General features: G+C 43.2%; 2 protein-coding genes across 3 annotated transcripts; one reads left to right on the top strand and one right to left on the bottom strand.

Annotated features, from left to right (window-relative positions):
• LOC8056764 (ferredoxin) lies at positions 11298 to 12153 on the top strand. The gene has a single exon (XM_002466676.2). It carries the CDS (start codon positions 11485 to 11487, stop codon positions 11932 to 11934), a length of 450 nt encoding a protein of 149 aa, XP_002466721.1. The 5' UTR covers positions 11298 to 11484; the 3' UTR covers positions 11935 to 12153.
• LOC8056763 lies at positions 12227 to 14939 on the bottom strand. Of its 2 annotated transcripts, XM_002464082.2 has the most exons (3): positions 14436 to 14934; positions 12686 to 12771; positions 12227 to 12496 (listed from the first exon to the last, which is right to left on the bottom strand). In XM_002464082.2, the coding sequence occupies exons 1-2, from the start codon at positions 14815 to 14817 to the stop codon at positions 12725 to 12727; spliced, it is 429 nt and encodes a 142-aa protein (XP_002464127.1). In that variant the 5' UTR covers positions 14818 to 14934; the 3' UTR covers positions 12227 to 12496; positions 12686 to 12724. The 2 variants fall into 2 exon arrangements, with proteins under 2 accessions (XP_002464127.1, XP_021306949.1); XM_021451274.1 differs by lacking the exon at positions 12686 to 12771 and having other exon boundaries at positions 12241 to 12496; positions 14436 to 14939.

Below are 15034 nucleotides of genomic sequence, written 5' to 3'. Positions count from 1 at the left end.
GCGACACATGCATAAAACATTAAATATAGATGAAAACAAAAACTAATTTGCACAGTTTGTCTGTAAATCGCGAGATGAATTTTTTAAGCCTAGTTACTTCATGATTGGACAATGTTTGTCAAATAAAAACGAAAGTGCTACAGTGTTAAAATCCAAAAATATTTTAGATCTAAACAAGGCCTTGCTACAAAAAGGGCATTTTAACTTTGACCATAGCTAGAGGCAAGAATATATATTTTGGTTCACCATATTGGGACATGGATATATGAGCCACGCAGGTTGAGCACCACCCTGACAAAAAAAACTAACACCATGAAGCACTGATGATTTGCAGGGGGTCACAAGGAGAGCCTTCTCCTGCGCCCCTAAGATGGATGAAGATCCCACGACGATGGCGAAGGCCCCTAAAGATATCAACTCGGAGTAGGGCATGAGGCGAGGGCACGAGGATAACAGCGGAGGTTCCTGGCAACACAGACATAAAGTAGGGCGAAAGCAGGAGGCCTTCTTGGCAAAGGCACCAGGAATCAAGGACGACCTTCACCCATTAGAGGGGAGTCTCCCATGGCACCAGAACATTCATTGACATTTACTACCATTATTACTGAAAATAGAGATAAGCTCTACTCTTAGCAACAACACTAAAAATACATGGTATATCATTAACTTGTCAAATAGCAACAAACCACTCTAACATTAAGCATGAAGTAGGTTGTCATCCTCAATTACATTGCTAGAAATTAATATAGATTCACATGTTCAACTGTAAAGACAGAGAAAAACAAATATGAATATAATTATAAACTAAATGAGTTCTATAAGCAGACAGATAATTATACCATTATAGCATTTTACCTAGGGAAGTATCCAGGTTGTCGATTTATATTTATACCACTGAAAAGGCTAAGTGTTAAACTATATTCTACTATATTGATAAGAAACTATATAGGATGAATAAATGATATTACTCAAGTCATATAGTCAACTTCATAACAGGCAGAGGTCACAAGATAAATATAGATAAATAATAGTGATAGCATAATCATTAAGTATCATAATTAAGGATAATCATCAGAGCATCTACTAGTCATAATCATAGTTAGCCAATGGATAAACTAGGAAGTTAGATCTAAGGTAATTCTATAACTACACCAATGAATAACTCTAATTAGTGCAATTACATCTAGAAATTATCGTTAAGTCAACTCTATATTATAATTACATATAAAGAGGCATCAACTAATGAAGGTTTTAAGACGCAACTGTCACCTCCTTCGCGACCGCGCCCATGCTAGCCCTACGTACGGGGGGTGGACTACAGAGGACGCAACTGTCACCTACGTGGACTACCACACGACCCGGCACATCAGGGGGCACTTGCACACAAACAAGATATCTAGACACCACATCTACATATTGTCTATCATCTACCCAACGATCGATTAGGTAAACGCTATACGAGCAATTACATGAATTTAATAAGATCAAACCAACTATCCTAGACATATAATTAAAGTAGACAATGACTAATGTAATTAAGAACATATGAATCTATTAAAAATAAAGTCTCCCTAATATACAATTAAATACTATAAAGTAAGAACTGGATCTATTACCGAACTCTTGCGCTCCAGACCGACGTCAGGGGCTCCAGATCCCGATGAAGAACTAGATCTCTACTTCTGATCTAACTAGAACTATGAACTAGAAGGCTCTTGATGAACTTGAAGGCGCTTGATGGCTTGAGGCCTTGATGAATAATGAAGTGGCTCTCTCCGGGGTGTCTACCTATGTATTTATAGTTCGGTGGGATTCGCGTGCGCCGTAGGATCAAACCGACTTAACCGAGGGCCGAGATGACTCCTCAAAGGCGGTGGAGGAAGCTTCTAGAAGAGGGGGCCGAAACCCTAAAGGGGGCACCGACCGGCGCTAGGGTGGGGCCAACCGGCCCACCTGGCAGCCGCTAGGCCCCCGTTGCTCCGGGTGACTTCTCAATCCTTCCTGAGTCTTCTCGCGACGTTTCCCGTGGCGGATACGTTTCCGTATTTGTTTTGCACTAAAGTCCCTCTTTTTCAGCTTTCCTGAAATTCACCCTAGAAAATATAGAATATACAAAACTTGTGAAAATTGTTAGTTTAAACTCTATAGCAGTGTGTATTCCTGTTCTCCTTCAGGTTTAAAGTTATAATAAAAGTTGATGTTATCGGCCGTGAACAATTCCCCCAAACTTACCTTTTGCCAGTCCCTTGGCAAACTGAGCCTAAGCAGTAAATATATTTGGATCAAGAGTTGCTACTAGGGATGAAAACGGATCGGATACGGACGGATATCACCGATATCATATTTGTTTTCATATTTCTGGTCGGATTCGGATTCGAATACAGATAATGTCAATCATATCGGATAAGATACAATTAGATGTCGACATCATAAATATACGATTTAAGTATTTGGATACGGATACGGTATCGGATATTGAATATTTGGACTTGGATACGGACAGATTTAAACTCCTCTAAACGAATTCGGTCTCGAATACGGTCGGAAAATATCCGTACCGTTTTCATCCCTAGTTGCTACAATGTTTTCATTATTTCCACGTACACATGCTCCTAAACAAAGATTTTCCTCCGGATTTGTTAAACTTGCTCTAATCTTCAAACTTATCCGTTTTACCTTTAACCATGGGGCTTTATAGCTTTTGCATAAGTCTTGAGCAATTAGAAAACAGAACAATCAGGTCAAGCACTATGTGTCAAATTCTTTGCAGAACCGTTAGTCCAGAGTTTTTATAAGTTTTCAAAATAAAACTCAGAGCTTAATTGTATGACACCCTCAAGTCTCTCAATACATGTGGTATTTATGGTTCTCTCTTGAGGCATTTATACCTCCTATATATATGGTAGAGCTTATAGGAGTGCTAATAACAAGGATAAGCATACTTGCAATGCATGTATTGTAAAGTCAACTAATAGATCCATAGAGAATCGAGGCATACAATCAAACCAAGGTGTGCATGTGTATGGAATATGGTGGATAGGTTAATTTGTGGTATTTGTGGCTAATTTATATTTCTTTGGGAATAACTCTCTGTTGAAACTTTTCATGAAAGACATGGGCTATCTTTATTATTCATTCATTTTTATTATTTTTAACACGGAGGCAGGCATCTAGTACCCATTGTTTTAATTATTAGGATACTTGTCCATCTTTTACTCCCTTCTCTTCTGTTATATTTTTGCATAGCCACATGTATCCTTTGAATACAATAAACGATTAGAGAGATAATAACAAGAACTTAGTACATTAAAGACAAGGGTTGTTCTATAGGGTGATTGGTGGTGTTTACTCCCAGCGTAGGAGAAAAGCATGATTGATGAACATGGAACGGGAATGATTGCGATTACTTCTAACGTGGAAATAATGCATATATGAACTGGAGTGTGTACGTGATCTTGGTTTTAAAAGCATGACAAGATTCTCATAAGGTATACGACAAAGGTTGACTGAACTCAATGCAAAGCAAGCAGCATAAATGTGTAAATGTTTTCCTAACTCTAAATATATATAATATCTTGCTTTGGTAGGAATTAATACTTTGTCATACAAGAGCGCATCATGTAGAATTTTGGGGTTTCAAAATAAATCTCCAGAACTTAGTAATGCTAGAAATAAGATAAATAGTAGCTCAAACTTTAATGATCATATCAACCAACTACCTAGACTTAGCTCAAATTTATGCCTCCACAAATTGCAGGTTCAGAGTAAAATCTTCCAATTAAAACAGTAATATCTAAAACTCAAGAAAATCTATTGTTGGAATCTAGGTACTTGTAAAGAATGGAGCAACTATTCATCACTTTCAAGACAAAATTTTAAATGTTCATCGATTTTTTTTATTTAGCTCTAGTTTAGACTGACTCTAAACAGACTCTAATATTTAACTAATTTTATACTCACAAAAGACTCTATGACTTGTGGACCTTCATGTGCCCACATATTTTTGGTATTTTTATGACTATATAGACTCGATAATTGTTTAGGTATAATTATCTGATAACTAAGAGATGCTCCTCCCACAAGCTGGATGTTTGTAATACTTGGTGTAGATGTCCTTCAGAGTGAGCTAACCAGTGGCGAACCTGGTAGGTGCCACTGATAGACTCTCTCCTTGTTATGTGTTATTCCTGCATAGTCATACTCCAACAAGAAAACCAAAACTTGAGGCTTGAATTTAATAATGGGTCAGCGGTCAGCCAATGAGCAATTGATTATTCTTATAGGCTAATTTTAATGTTGCAGGATTTCACTTTTTTCTTCTTTTTGAATTTTCCTTTTATGATGCAAGAATTAAATATGAATGCTATATGTATATTTTTATACCACCACAGTAAATATCCCTAAGGGGTTACCATAAGTTTATTCACATGGGGCTTTGGTATTTTATGATGCAGTAATTAAGGCAGTAAATATTTTTTTGTATTTTGTATTTATATGCCAAGAGAAATAAATATGCTACTAAGTGTAGTTCTTGTAGGTGACTTTCTATTTTTATTGGATGTTGGTTCCTGATGACCCTCCATGCTAGGACCAAAGATGCAACACATCACTACCAAATTGGTGGAGTTCTCCTAATGTTTTTAATTAGTAGTAGAACACTACCACTAGTTATAGCACTATAGAATTCTCACTAGGAGATATTTACAAGGAAAAGTTTGTACTAAATTTTGAATGCTAAAACACTAGGAGAATTTTGGTTGTGATGTGAGATTATTTGTTTAACTGGAGGGTCAGATTTTTATTTCAGCACTATCTTTTGTTTGAGAATACGTATAATATGAATTTTTGTTGGTGTAATATGTCCGATATTATGTGTTCATACCATGATTACTATAACAATGACTATATACCAATGTCTGTGCTTAGATTTTAGCTAACGTTTGTGTTCTTTATCTATCGAGTTCGCACATTAACTTGTATTCTTTAAGTCCTCAGGCGCCTCATGTTCTAGTTATCTTCATTGATAACAAGAACCCCATGTGATGGATGTGGAACATAAATGGGAGATCCAGATTCATCAACACATGAACCACTACCACCACTGCCTTGAAACAAGCCACCTAATCTAACTGGAGATGATGGATCACACCAACCATATCAACTCTGAAACTTCCTTGCTGGAACTGCATCAAACCTTCGTGGTAAGAGCACCATGGTAGCTTGATGTGCCACGAAAACCTAGTTGAACCCCAAAAGGATTGAAATGATGTGGATAATGGGACTGCTAAATAGCTCCATGTGGTGGTGGTCGAAAATCATGGTCGATTTGAGGTAGAGGAAAATTTGGATACTACTAGTTGTAGCCACTTTGTGGTCCTTGAAATTCTAGCCTTGAGGTTGAAGAGTTCAATAAACTTCTAAAGCTACCAGTTGAAGATGGGTCCATGCTTGTGTTCTCTCAAATAGAGAGGAGAGTTGATTTATATATCTGCTTGTGTTTTGTGAAATGGGGAGGGTCAGCAATTTATCTGTTGCTTGTGTTTTATGAACCGGAGAGGAGGGAGCATTTTTCTCTGCATGTATTTTGTGGAACAGAGACTACTCTTGCAAGTGCAGTTCGTATATATATATAGAGAGAGCAGTGAAACGATGGCTAGTTGGATACCGGTTGGGTGACTAGCCGCTGTTCGCACTATATCAAATATTATTTTAATCTCCACAAATCGGCTTATGTTTTTTTTATGTTTTTTAATCAACTTCTAACACCTTGCATGAGCAGGTGGTTCTCCCGTGGTCATGAGCCGACTTAGGGCACTCACAATGCAGACTCTATCATAGAGTCTAAAGTTATTTATTACCTCGAACAATGTGGACTTAGAGTCTAAATAAGACTTGAAGTCTTATTTTTTTCTACCTCTTTCTTCAATAAATATGCTGCCACATCAGCAAAATACCATAAATAATATGTAATTAATTGTTTTGGACTCTGTGATAGAGTCTTGCATTGTGAGTGCCCATGTTATGGCCTGCCACCTTAGCCCATGAGTTGGTTTTCAAAAGCCACTAGAGAAGCCCTAATGACACACGTACAAGTGTACAACTACCTTGGTTGTCATCGCCTGCCTAGCATGCGTCTCTCCATGGGCCGCCGCCTCGCCCAGGGGACAGCTGCAGCTTAGCCATCATGCACCATGGGGCGTGCCCGACATGTCCCTGGACCGGTTGTGTTCATCTTGCCTGCTGGGTTGATTGGGCCAGATGCTACGCCACATTGCCGCAAAGCGCACAGGATCTCAAAGCCCATCTTCGCAGGAGGTAGACCAGCACGATGTCTGGCCAAGTTCGCTGGTGAGGTGGATGAAAACGGCATGTATATTTTCAAACCGTATTCGAGACCGAATTTGTTTAGAGAGGTCTAGATATGTCCATATCTGAGTCCGAATATTCAACATCTGATACCGTATCCGTATCCGAATATTTAAATCGTATATTTATGATGTCGACATCCAATCGTATCTTATCTGACATGATTGACATTATCCGTATTCGGATCCAAATCTGACCACAAATATGAAAACAAATATGGTATCGGTGATATCCGTCCGTATCCGATCTGTTTTCATCTCCTAGGTTCATTCTCAGTGTAAATTTCATGACACGGTTTTCAATACATCCATATTTTAGAAACAGTGCAGAAGAGTTTCATATGGATGAAACTCTCTCTACTCTCATGAAACTCTTATCATCTTTCTCTTCATTAGGTCAGCCTCAATGCAGATTTCATAAGAGTGTCATGCACATTAAATAGGATGCCACATAAGCAAAATTACTGACTTGGCGGGATCATTAAATGAAGGAGTTTCATTAGATGAGAGAGGAGTTTCATCTCCCATGAAACTCATGTGGCTCGGTTACCTAGTTTATAGTCTTGGTAACTGTGCCATAAAACTATGCATTGAGACTGGTCTTAACACAGTGCCACATCAGCATATTTAATGTGCATGAAACTCTAATGAAACTCCCTTGGTAGAAAGTTTCATGGCGTTGTTCCCAAGACTGCCATGTCATGTAAAATGAAATAAAACTTGGATGAAATACCCACTCTCACTAGAGAGTTTTATTTCATAGTTTCATAGACATTTAATTCCAAGACTCATAGAGAGTTGGTAATCATGTCAAGAGAGTTTCATCTAGATGAAACTTATTTCCTCTCTCTCTTCTTAAATACACTACCATGTCATCAAAAAAGCTTATGTGGCAACCTATTTAATACAAATGAAACCCATATGAAATTCCCATTGAAACTAGCCTAAGCAACCCTCCCAAACAACAGTCAATTGTGCAACCAGTCATACCTAGGAGTTCTTGAAGGATTACAGTGCACGTCCCCACATCGAAGAGAAGCGAGAACCTGTTGATGAGGAGGATGGACCTGGCCACGTCGCACACATTAACATCCTCAACGACAGTGGCGTAACCAGGGCGGGGCTAGCAGGGGCAGTTGAAAGGTCCTAATATGGCTAGAGGGGGGTGAATAGCCTATTTAAAAATTCTACAAACTCACTAGAGCAAATGGTTAGTAAATAACAAAGCGAAGCTTTTTGCTCTAGCTCTAAAGTGGTGTTTGCAAGCCACCTACCCAACAATTCTAGTTGCTATGATCACTATGCACACAAGAACTAAGTCTCTACAAGTTACACCAGTGAACTAAGCTACACAATGGCAAAGTAAGCAACTAAACTAATTACACTAGTTTGCGGTAAGTAATAGATAGGATGAGATATTTAAACCGCCGTGTAGGGGATGAACCAATCACTAATATAAACAATCAAGCATCGGGAGAATGCCAATCAAACACAATTGAGACACCATTTTTTCTCCCGAGGTTCACGTGCTTGCCGGCACGCTACGTCCCCGTTGTGTTGACCAATACTTGGTGGTTCGGTGGCTAAGAGATGTAGCACGAACCTCGTCCTCACTAGGACACCACAAGAACCTACACACAAGTGAGGTAACTCAATGACACGAGCACTTTACTAGAGTTACCTTTTGGCTCTCCGCCGGGGAAGGTACAAGACCCCTCACAAAAACACCAGGAGATGGCCACGAACAATCACCAACTCGTGCCAATACTCCTCCGCTGCTCCAAGCCGTCTAGGTGGCGGCAACCACCAAGAGTAACAAGAAAACCACAGCTAGAACGATCACCAAGTGCCACTAGATGCAATCACTCAAGCAAATGCACTTGGAATCACTCCCAATCTCACAAAGATGAATAATCTATAAAGGAGATGAGTGGGAGGTGTTTTCTTAGGCTCACAAGGATGTCAAGTATGCTAGAATGCCAAGAGTATAAGCCCTAAGCCGGCCAACACGTATTTATAAGCCCCTCAAACAAATAAAGCCGTTGGCTCTTTCACTGGGCAGAAATCGGGGCCACCGAACGCTCTTCAGGGGGCACCGGACGCTGGAACAGAGCGTCCGATGCTCCAAAAGTAGCCACGTGTCGTCTTTTGAACTGTCGTGCGTTGATCTCCAACGGTCACCTGCAGAGCACCGGTCGCGGTCAAGTTGTCACCGGACGCGTCTGGTGCACACCGGTCTTAAACACAGAGAGGTCTGTAAAACGCGCAGGTCACCGGACGCACACCACCGGACGCTCACTGAGCGTCCGGTGCTTCCAGTCAGGTTTACTCGCAGAAGTTAGATAGCACCGGACGCATGAACAGGAGCTACCCTATGTCTGGTGCTCACCGTTCGGTGCTTAACCCTAGCACCACAGCACACCGGACGCACAGCCTCTGCGTCCGGTGCCTCAACGGCCAGCGTCCGGTGAGTGTTTCTCAGTGAGGAACACTCCCGCGGCTTCTCCAAATTTTCCACCGGTGCAATAGAAAATATGCACTTTATTTTCTCAAAAAGCGCCGAATCCCGTCTCGCAAACTCGGCGGGAGGGAGAGAGAAACTCATCCTCTCTCTACCCTTCAAACTCCACCTCCTTCTCAAAGTGTGCCAACACCACAATGTGTAAACCAACATGTGCACGTGTGTTAGTATTTTCACAATCATTTTCTTCGAAGGAGTTAAGTTAGCTCACTAGGTTCTAAATGCATGCACATGAAAAATGACACCTAGTGGCACTTGATAACCGTTTAGCCAAAGAATTCTCCTCTTTATAGTACGGCTATCTATCCTAAATGTGATCACACCCTCTATGGTGTCTTGATCACCAAAACTAAAACCCTAAGCAATACTTTTGCCTTGATCTCCATAGGATTTTGTTTTTCTCTTTCTTGTTTTCCAAGTTGAGCACTTGATCATCTTGTGGTCACCACCATCAACACCATGATCATCACTTGCTCCATCACTTGGCATGTACCAACCTCATTAAGTCTACACATACTTAGTATAGAGATTAGTAGTAGGGTTTCATCAATTATCCAAAACCAAACTAGGGCTTTCAGCAGTGGCCCTCCTCAAGCCCAGTCATTCCTTTAAATACATGTCGGTGTTTTCCCCACGGGGGGTCACCTCAACGAGTAAATTTGGATGCGTGCTCCCTTTCCCAGATGGTGATGCAAGAAGACACAGAGATTTATCCTAGTTCGGGCAAGAGAAGACCCTACGTCCAGCGGGGGAGGGAAGTTTGTATTATCTTGCACCTAAGTGCTTGTACAGGGGCGAATATAAGCGTGGTATGAAGTATGGGGGTTCTACTGCGTATGGGTGAAGTGTTGGTCCCTTGTTCTATTCCTGAGTCCCTCCTTTTATAGCACCAAGGAGAGACCTAGGGTACATGCGTAGGTGTCAGGACAGGGGTCAATAACAGCATGGAGCGCTGACCTATTCGAGGCTTCCGTACCGGCATAGTCTCGAGCCGTCCTGTCTTGGTAGCCTGATGATGATTACGCGTGCCCCCGTATCCCGCTCTGCGCGCCGTCTTGGGCTGGTTCACCAGTCGCACGCTTGTACGATATGGTGGCAGATCTGGCGGAGTGGTTGCGGTGTTGTTAGTCGACGCCCAACTTGTCTCCAGGATGGATCCCTGTCTGATCGAGGGTCAGACACCGTGTAGTGCTCTGATATCCGGAGCGCTGACCTTGGATGTCTCGAGGGGGTCCTGATTAGACGCCCCATCCCTGTTTCCTGCATCCTGACACGCCCTGGGTCGTTTGGTGGGGAAGGCTGCAAAAAGAATGACGGGACGGGTGTCTGTTCCCTATCACGCTTCCTGTGACCAGCGCATTAGGTGGGAAAGTGGCAGGCGTATTTAATGCCCCGGCTCGCGTGCGCGCGTCAGACGGCGGGCAGCGTCCTTGCGCTCGACGCCTCCCGGTTCGTGTGAGCCCGTTTCCGTATTCGACGGTAGCTAGCGCTCGACCCCTGATCGATTCGCTCGACGCTATTTCCATCTTCGAGGTTGCGGCCGTCGACGACAGCGCGCATGTATGACCAGAGCGTCGAATTGAGGGCCTCGACCTGCGTACGGGTAATCTCGTAATGTGCATCGGTGAGGGTACCCCTTACTGATACCCTCGACAATACCTATGTAAATATTAATATTTATAGTACAAGAAATATCAATTTCACCAATTTTTTTTAAATATGATGATTTTGGTAAGAAATATTGTAATATTTGTTCGGCCCTCTTAATGAAACTCGCTGGTTCCGCCACTACTCAACGCCAAAGGTCATGGCTGGTGAGATCCCACTCTATCCCTCCTCTTTTTCTCACTCTCTCTGTCCGGTGAGATCCAAGCGTGCAAATCTTCTTCGGTTGCGGTAAGCTCAAAAATGGATTCACCGACGAACTTGTGGGCCTTTTGTTGTTTATTTATTTTTAGAGGCACGTGTTATAACTGCCTCTAACAACACTAATTAACAGTGACCATCCTCTAGAGAAGGAATGTATGTCAGTATCTTGAAATCTCTAATAATTGGTGTAAAATGCCTAAATGTAGTAGCGTAGATTTAACATCACCGAGTATTTATTAGCATGTACTATCTAGCAACCTACAGCTTGCTAAAATGTGCTAATAGGATATATGTTTGATCCACTTTCGCTATTTTTCTAGCTGCTAGCATCCAGACAATGTCCATGTTATATGTTGTTCGGATCTATTCAATGAGGATCCAAGTTGAAAGTCTACATTTTTTTTAGCTCTTGCTTTTCATGAGATTAGTGCTGTGACAGTTGTATGCCCCTAAACTCTAGCGAGCAATTTGGTAGACTTTTACCATTTCACTTACTCGTGTGGATTTTACTATCGGTAACCTATTTGTACATTTTATTTTATTTTTTGACAAAACCTAGTTGTACATTGAGGGTAGGGCGATTCGCTGCCTGGTGGTGTTTTTACAAGGAAAAAAAAACAGGAAAAATTAAGAAAGAAAAACAGAACGGGAAGACAGCCTTATCCTCAGCCACGAACGGCCCCCTCGCTCTCACTCCACACGCTCTGACGCCCGCACACGGCGCACACCATGGCCGCTGCTTCAGCTTCGCTGCTCCACCTCGCCACCCCGACAAACTCCACTCACCTCGTAGTCCGGCTCCCCGCCTCCCAGCTGCCCCGCCGCCGGCCGCCGGGGGCACGCATCGCCACCGCGCAGCCGCCGCGGGCGTACAAGGTGACGATCGAGCACGACGGCGCGTCGCGGGTGGTGGAGGTGGAGGAGGACGAGACGATCCTGTCCCGCGCGCTGGACGAGGGCCTGGAGGTGCCGCACGACTGCAAGCTCGGCGTGTGCATGACGTGCCCGGCGCGGCTGGTCTCCGGGGTGGTGGACCAGAGCGACGGCATGCTCAGCGACGACGTCGTCGCGCAGGGGTACGCGCTGCTGTGCGCAGCGTACCCGCGCTCCGACTGCACCATCCGCGTCATCCCCGAGGACGAGCTGCTCAAGGTCCAGCTCGCCACCGCCGACGACTGACGCCCCGCCGGTGACAAGCGGACCGACCAGGCATCGACCTCCGGCAGTGTAATAATGGCCCCCGAGACATCGTTCACCACTCTTGTTGATTATTAGTAGTAATAGTGACAGAGCTTTTTCTTGAGAATAGATATTGTGATGATATGCCTCATTGCCAAATTTCTTGTGTCAGAATCGAGCATTTCCCAACATTTGGTAGCACACTGCGAATTATCTCCACTTTCAGTGGCTAATGATGCTTCAGTTCTGAAACTGAAACATTGAGACGACAATGACAAGTATTCAGACTTCATTTGCCAATTGTCATGCAGGAAATCCAATCACGTACGGAGCGATGTTACATCTTACAACATTTTGAGTGCAACACGAGAACTTTATTAACTAGACATTGTTAGGATTACAATCATTTTGGATGAGATGCAGCAAGAACGCAGGCCCTTGTCTCAACCAAACAACAGTGTGAGCAGAGCTTCGGATTTATTTATTTTACGGAACGAAGCTTGACCCAAGAACATATCCAGTTTCCATCGCATTTTGCAGGCAGTGTTTGCCGAGGTATTACCTATAAAACAAGATAAATCGTATCGGCAATTTAGCATTCATATATGCATGTACAAGAACCAGAAAGGAACAGAAAAGTAGAAACAAATGCGATACTAAAGCACATCAACTGCCTCCTCAGTTTCCAATGGGTGCCAGCACGAAACCAAGGATCATCAGATACAAAAATGAAATAAAAACACGAGCTTACACGATAAAACAGAAGTGTACTGCAAAACATGGTCTCTGTTCACTTAGCACTGCCTGCACCAGCGCTAGTAACCTCTAGGCCATTGCCTGCAACAGAACCAGATCAGAGGGTTGTAGGTGTGCTTGTGTGCGAAACAAGAAAAGGTAAAGAAATGGCTAATTCACCTTTTATTTATCCTAAAAGCCATTAATCGACAAGTGTTACAAATAGTGAATTTACAAACAGGGTCACTGCTAATTACCAGGAAGGCAGGTAATGTGTATACTATTTAGAATTTAGAATCCTGTTTCCAAACATGTGTGCTACTTTTAAGAGAACCTAGTTAGCAGCACATATGCAAGTATGTCGAGAACAAGTTGATCAGAAAGTACACAGGACACCTTCATGGATTGAATCATAATCAGGCACATGCTGCATAGTTTAGTTAACGATATTTTCTCTGGTTGCTAATTGCAAACCCTTCTACTCTGCATAGGTTGCTCAAAGAAAATGCATAGCCCTAGCCAAAGTCCAAAAGAAAAGGAAAATGCATAGCTCAAGCCCAAGTCCAAGGGAAAGAAGAAAACTAACACGACTTAAAAAGCTCAAATTAGCACCAAATGCTTATTCTGTAAGTAGGCCAAACAACATGCACATTCCTAAAACTTCTGCAAATATTCAGATGAACATCATAATAGACAAGCTATACAGATAGCACAACTCATGGACTGAGACCAACGCAAGCCAACAGCACTGGAACCAACTAGGTCAAAATTCCGTACTTAATAGTTACTAGTTATATACTACAGTACTTATTAGTGAATGAATTGAAAAAACAACTGCTGAAAGTAAATAGATGTTGCAATTAATAAAAAGTCATGAACTGATTACTGATGTACCCATTCTGATAAATAATGCTCAAGAGAAGGTTTCATATCATGTTAAACGTTAGTAAACATGGAACTAACAATCGAAAGAACATGAAACTTCTATACCATTATGCTGTCAAACAGACAGTAGAGCCAACTGGGTAGCAGGGACTAGTCAAAATCCTTAAAGAATGAGGCGGCAGCTGAGCTAGATCTTAATATTTGGATATTCCTTGAGCAATCCCCTCATCCAAACACACCAGAAGCAACAGGTCATAGGATTTCTTCTGTACAGCTTTTGTAGGAGCAGCCTGTGTCTAACTCAATAGAATATACTAGTATTGAACTTCTGTAGCTACTAGTCTGTACTCAGTTCAACGATCTTCGTTTGGATAGGGATAGGGATGGGGATTGTGATAGAGAATATTGTATCCTAGCCATCATTCCTTATGTCTCATTTAATCTTTAGCCGTTCATCCATTTCCATTTCCCTTTCCCAATCCCACCTCCTATATCCCTGTATCCAAACGCCACGAAGGTTTAAGCCCTGTTTGTTTGAGCCTTTGGCTATTTTTAGACTACTGCTCACTCTTTTGGGGTTTTGGCTTCCGGGAGCTTTTTGGTTTTAGAAAGGCCCAAAAACTTTCAGAAAGACGAAACAAACAGATCATAAGACTTGCAGGTAACCATAAATTTAGCAGAAATTCAGAACTTCAAGTTGCCGACTCTTGAAGAGCTATAATTCTCTAGCCAATTGCAACAAGCATGAACCAGTTTTTTTTTTCATCAATTTGACGATATGACAAAAAAATCGACATAAAAGCGGGGAACCTCGCTTGATCACCGCAAAAACAGTAAAAATTGACATGAATGAAACGAGTAGGGCGTTCCTATTCTCTCACCGTCGGGGTCGAAGAAGAAGACCTGGCGCGTGCGCCCGTCTGGCTGCGTCTTCTCGAACACCTCGGTGCCCCGCGCTTTCAGCCCGGTCACGAACCCGTCGTAGTCGGCGACGGAGAAGGCGAGGTGGTGGCGCCGGGGCAGCTGCGACGGCGGCGCGCCCTCGGCGCCAGGCCCCACGGCGGCGGGTGCCGCGGCGGGGTCCCGCTCGATGAGGTGGAGCGCGACGTCGGGGGAGCTCGGGAGGCGGAGCCAAGCGACCTGGAAGCCCGAGTAGGTGGGCGAAGGGATGCGCTCGAACCCCAGCACGGCCTCGTAGAAGGCGGCGAGGCGGACCACGTCGGAGGTCTCCCGCGCGATGTGGTTGAGCTGCAGCGTCGCCATCGGAGGAGAGGAGAGGGTGGGGGCAAGAAGAGGAACAGAGGACAGAGGACTTTGGGGGGAGGCGCGGCCAGCGAGGCGTCTCGTAGTGTCGAGACTTGTTGAGAGTGCGGTCTGGCCAGCGCAGCGGGGAAGCACACGTGTCTGATCAGTTCGCTCCTCCCCGGATTAGAATTTAGGGAAGAGAGAGATGTGCTAACCCCTGCACAAACCGTTACCG

Source organism: Sorghum bicolor, chromosome 1, assembly GCF_000003195.3.
Source record: "Sorghum bicolor cultivar BTx623 chromosome 1, Sorghum_bicolor_NCBIv3, whole genome shotgun sequence".
Lineage (NCBI taxonomy): Eukaryota > Viridiplantae > Streptophyta > Magnoliopsida > Poales > Poaceae > Sorghum > Sorghum bicolor.
This window is presented reverse-complemented; position numbering and strand designations above follow the sequence as displayed.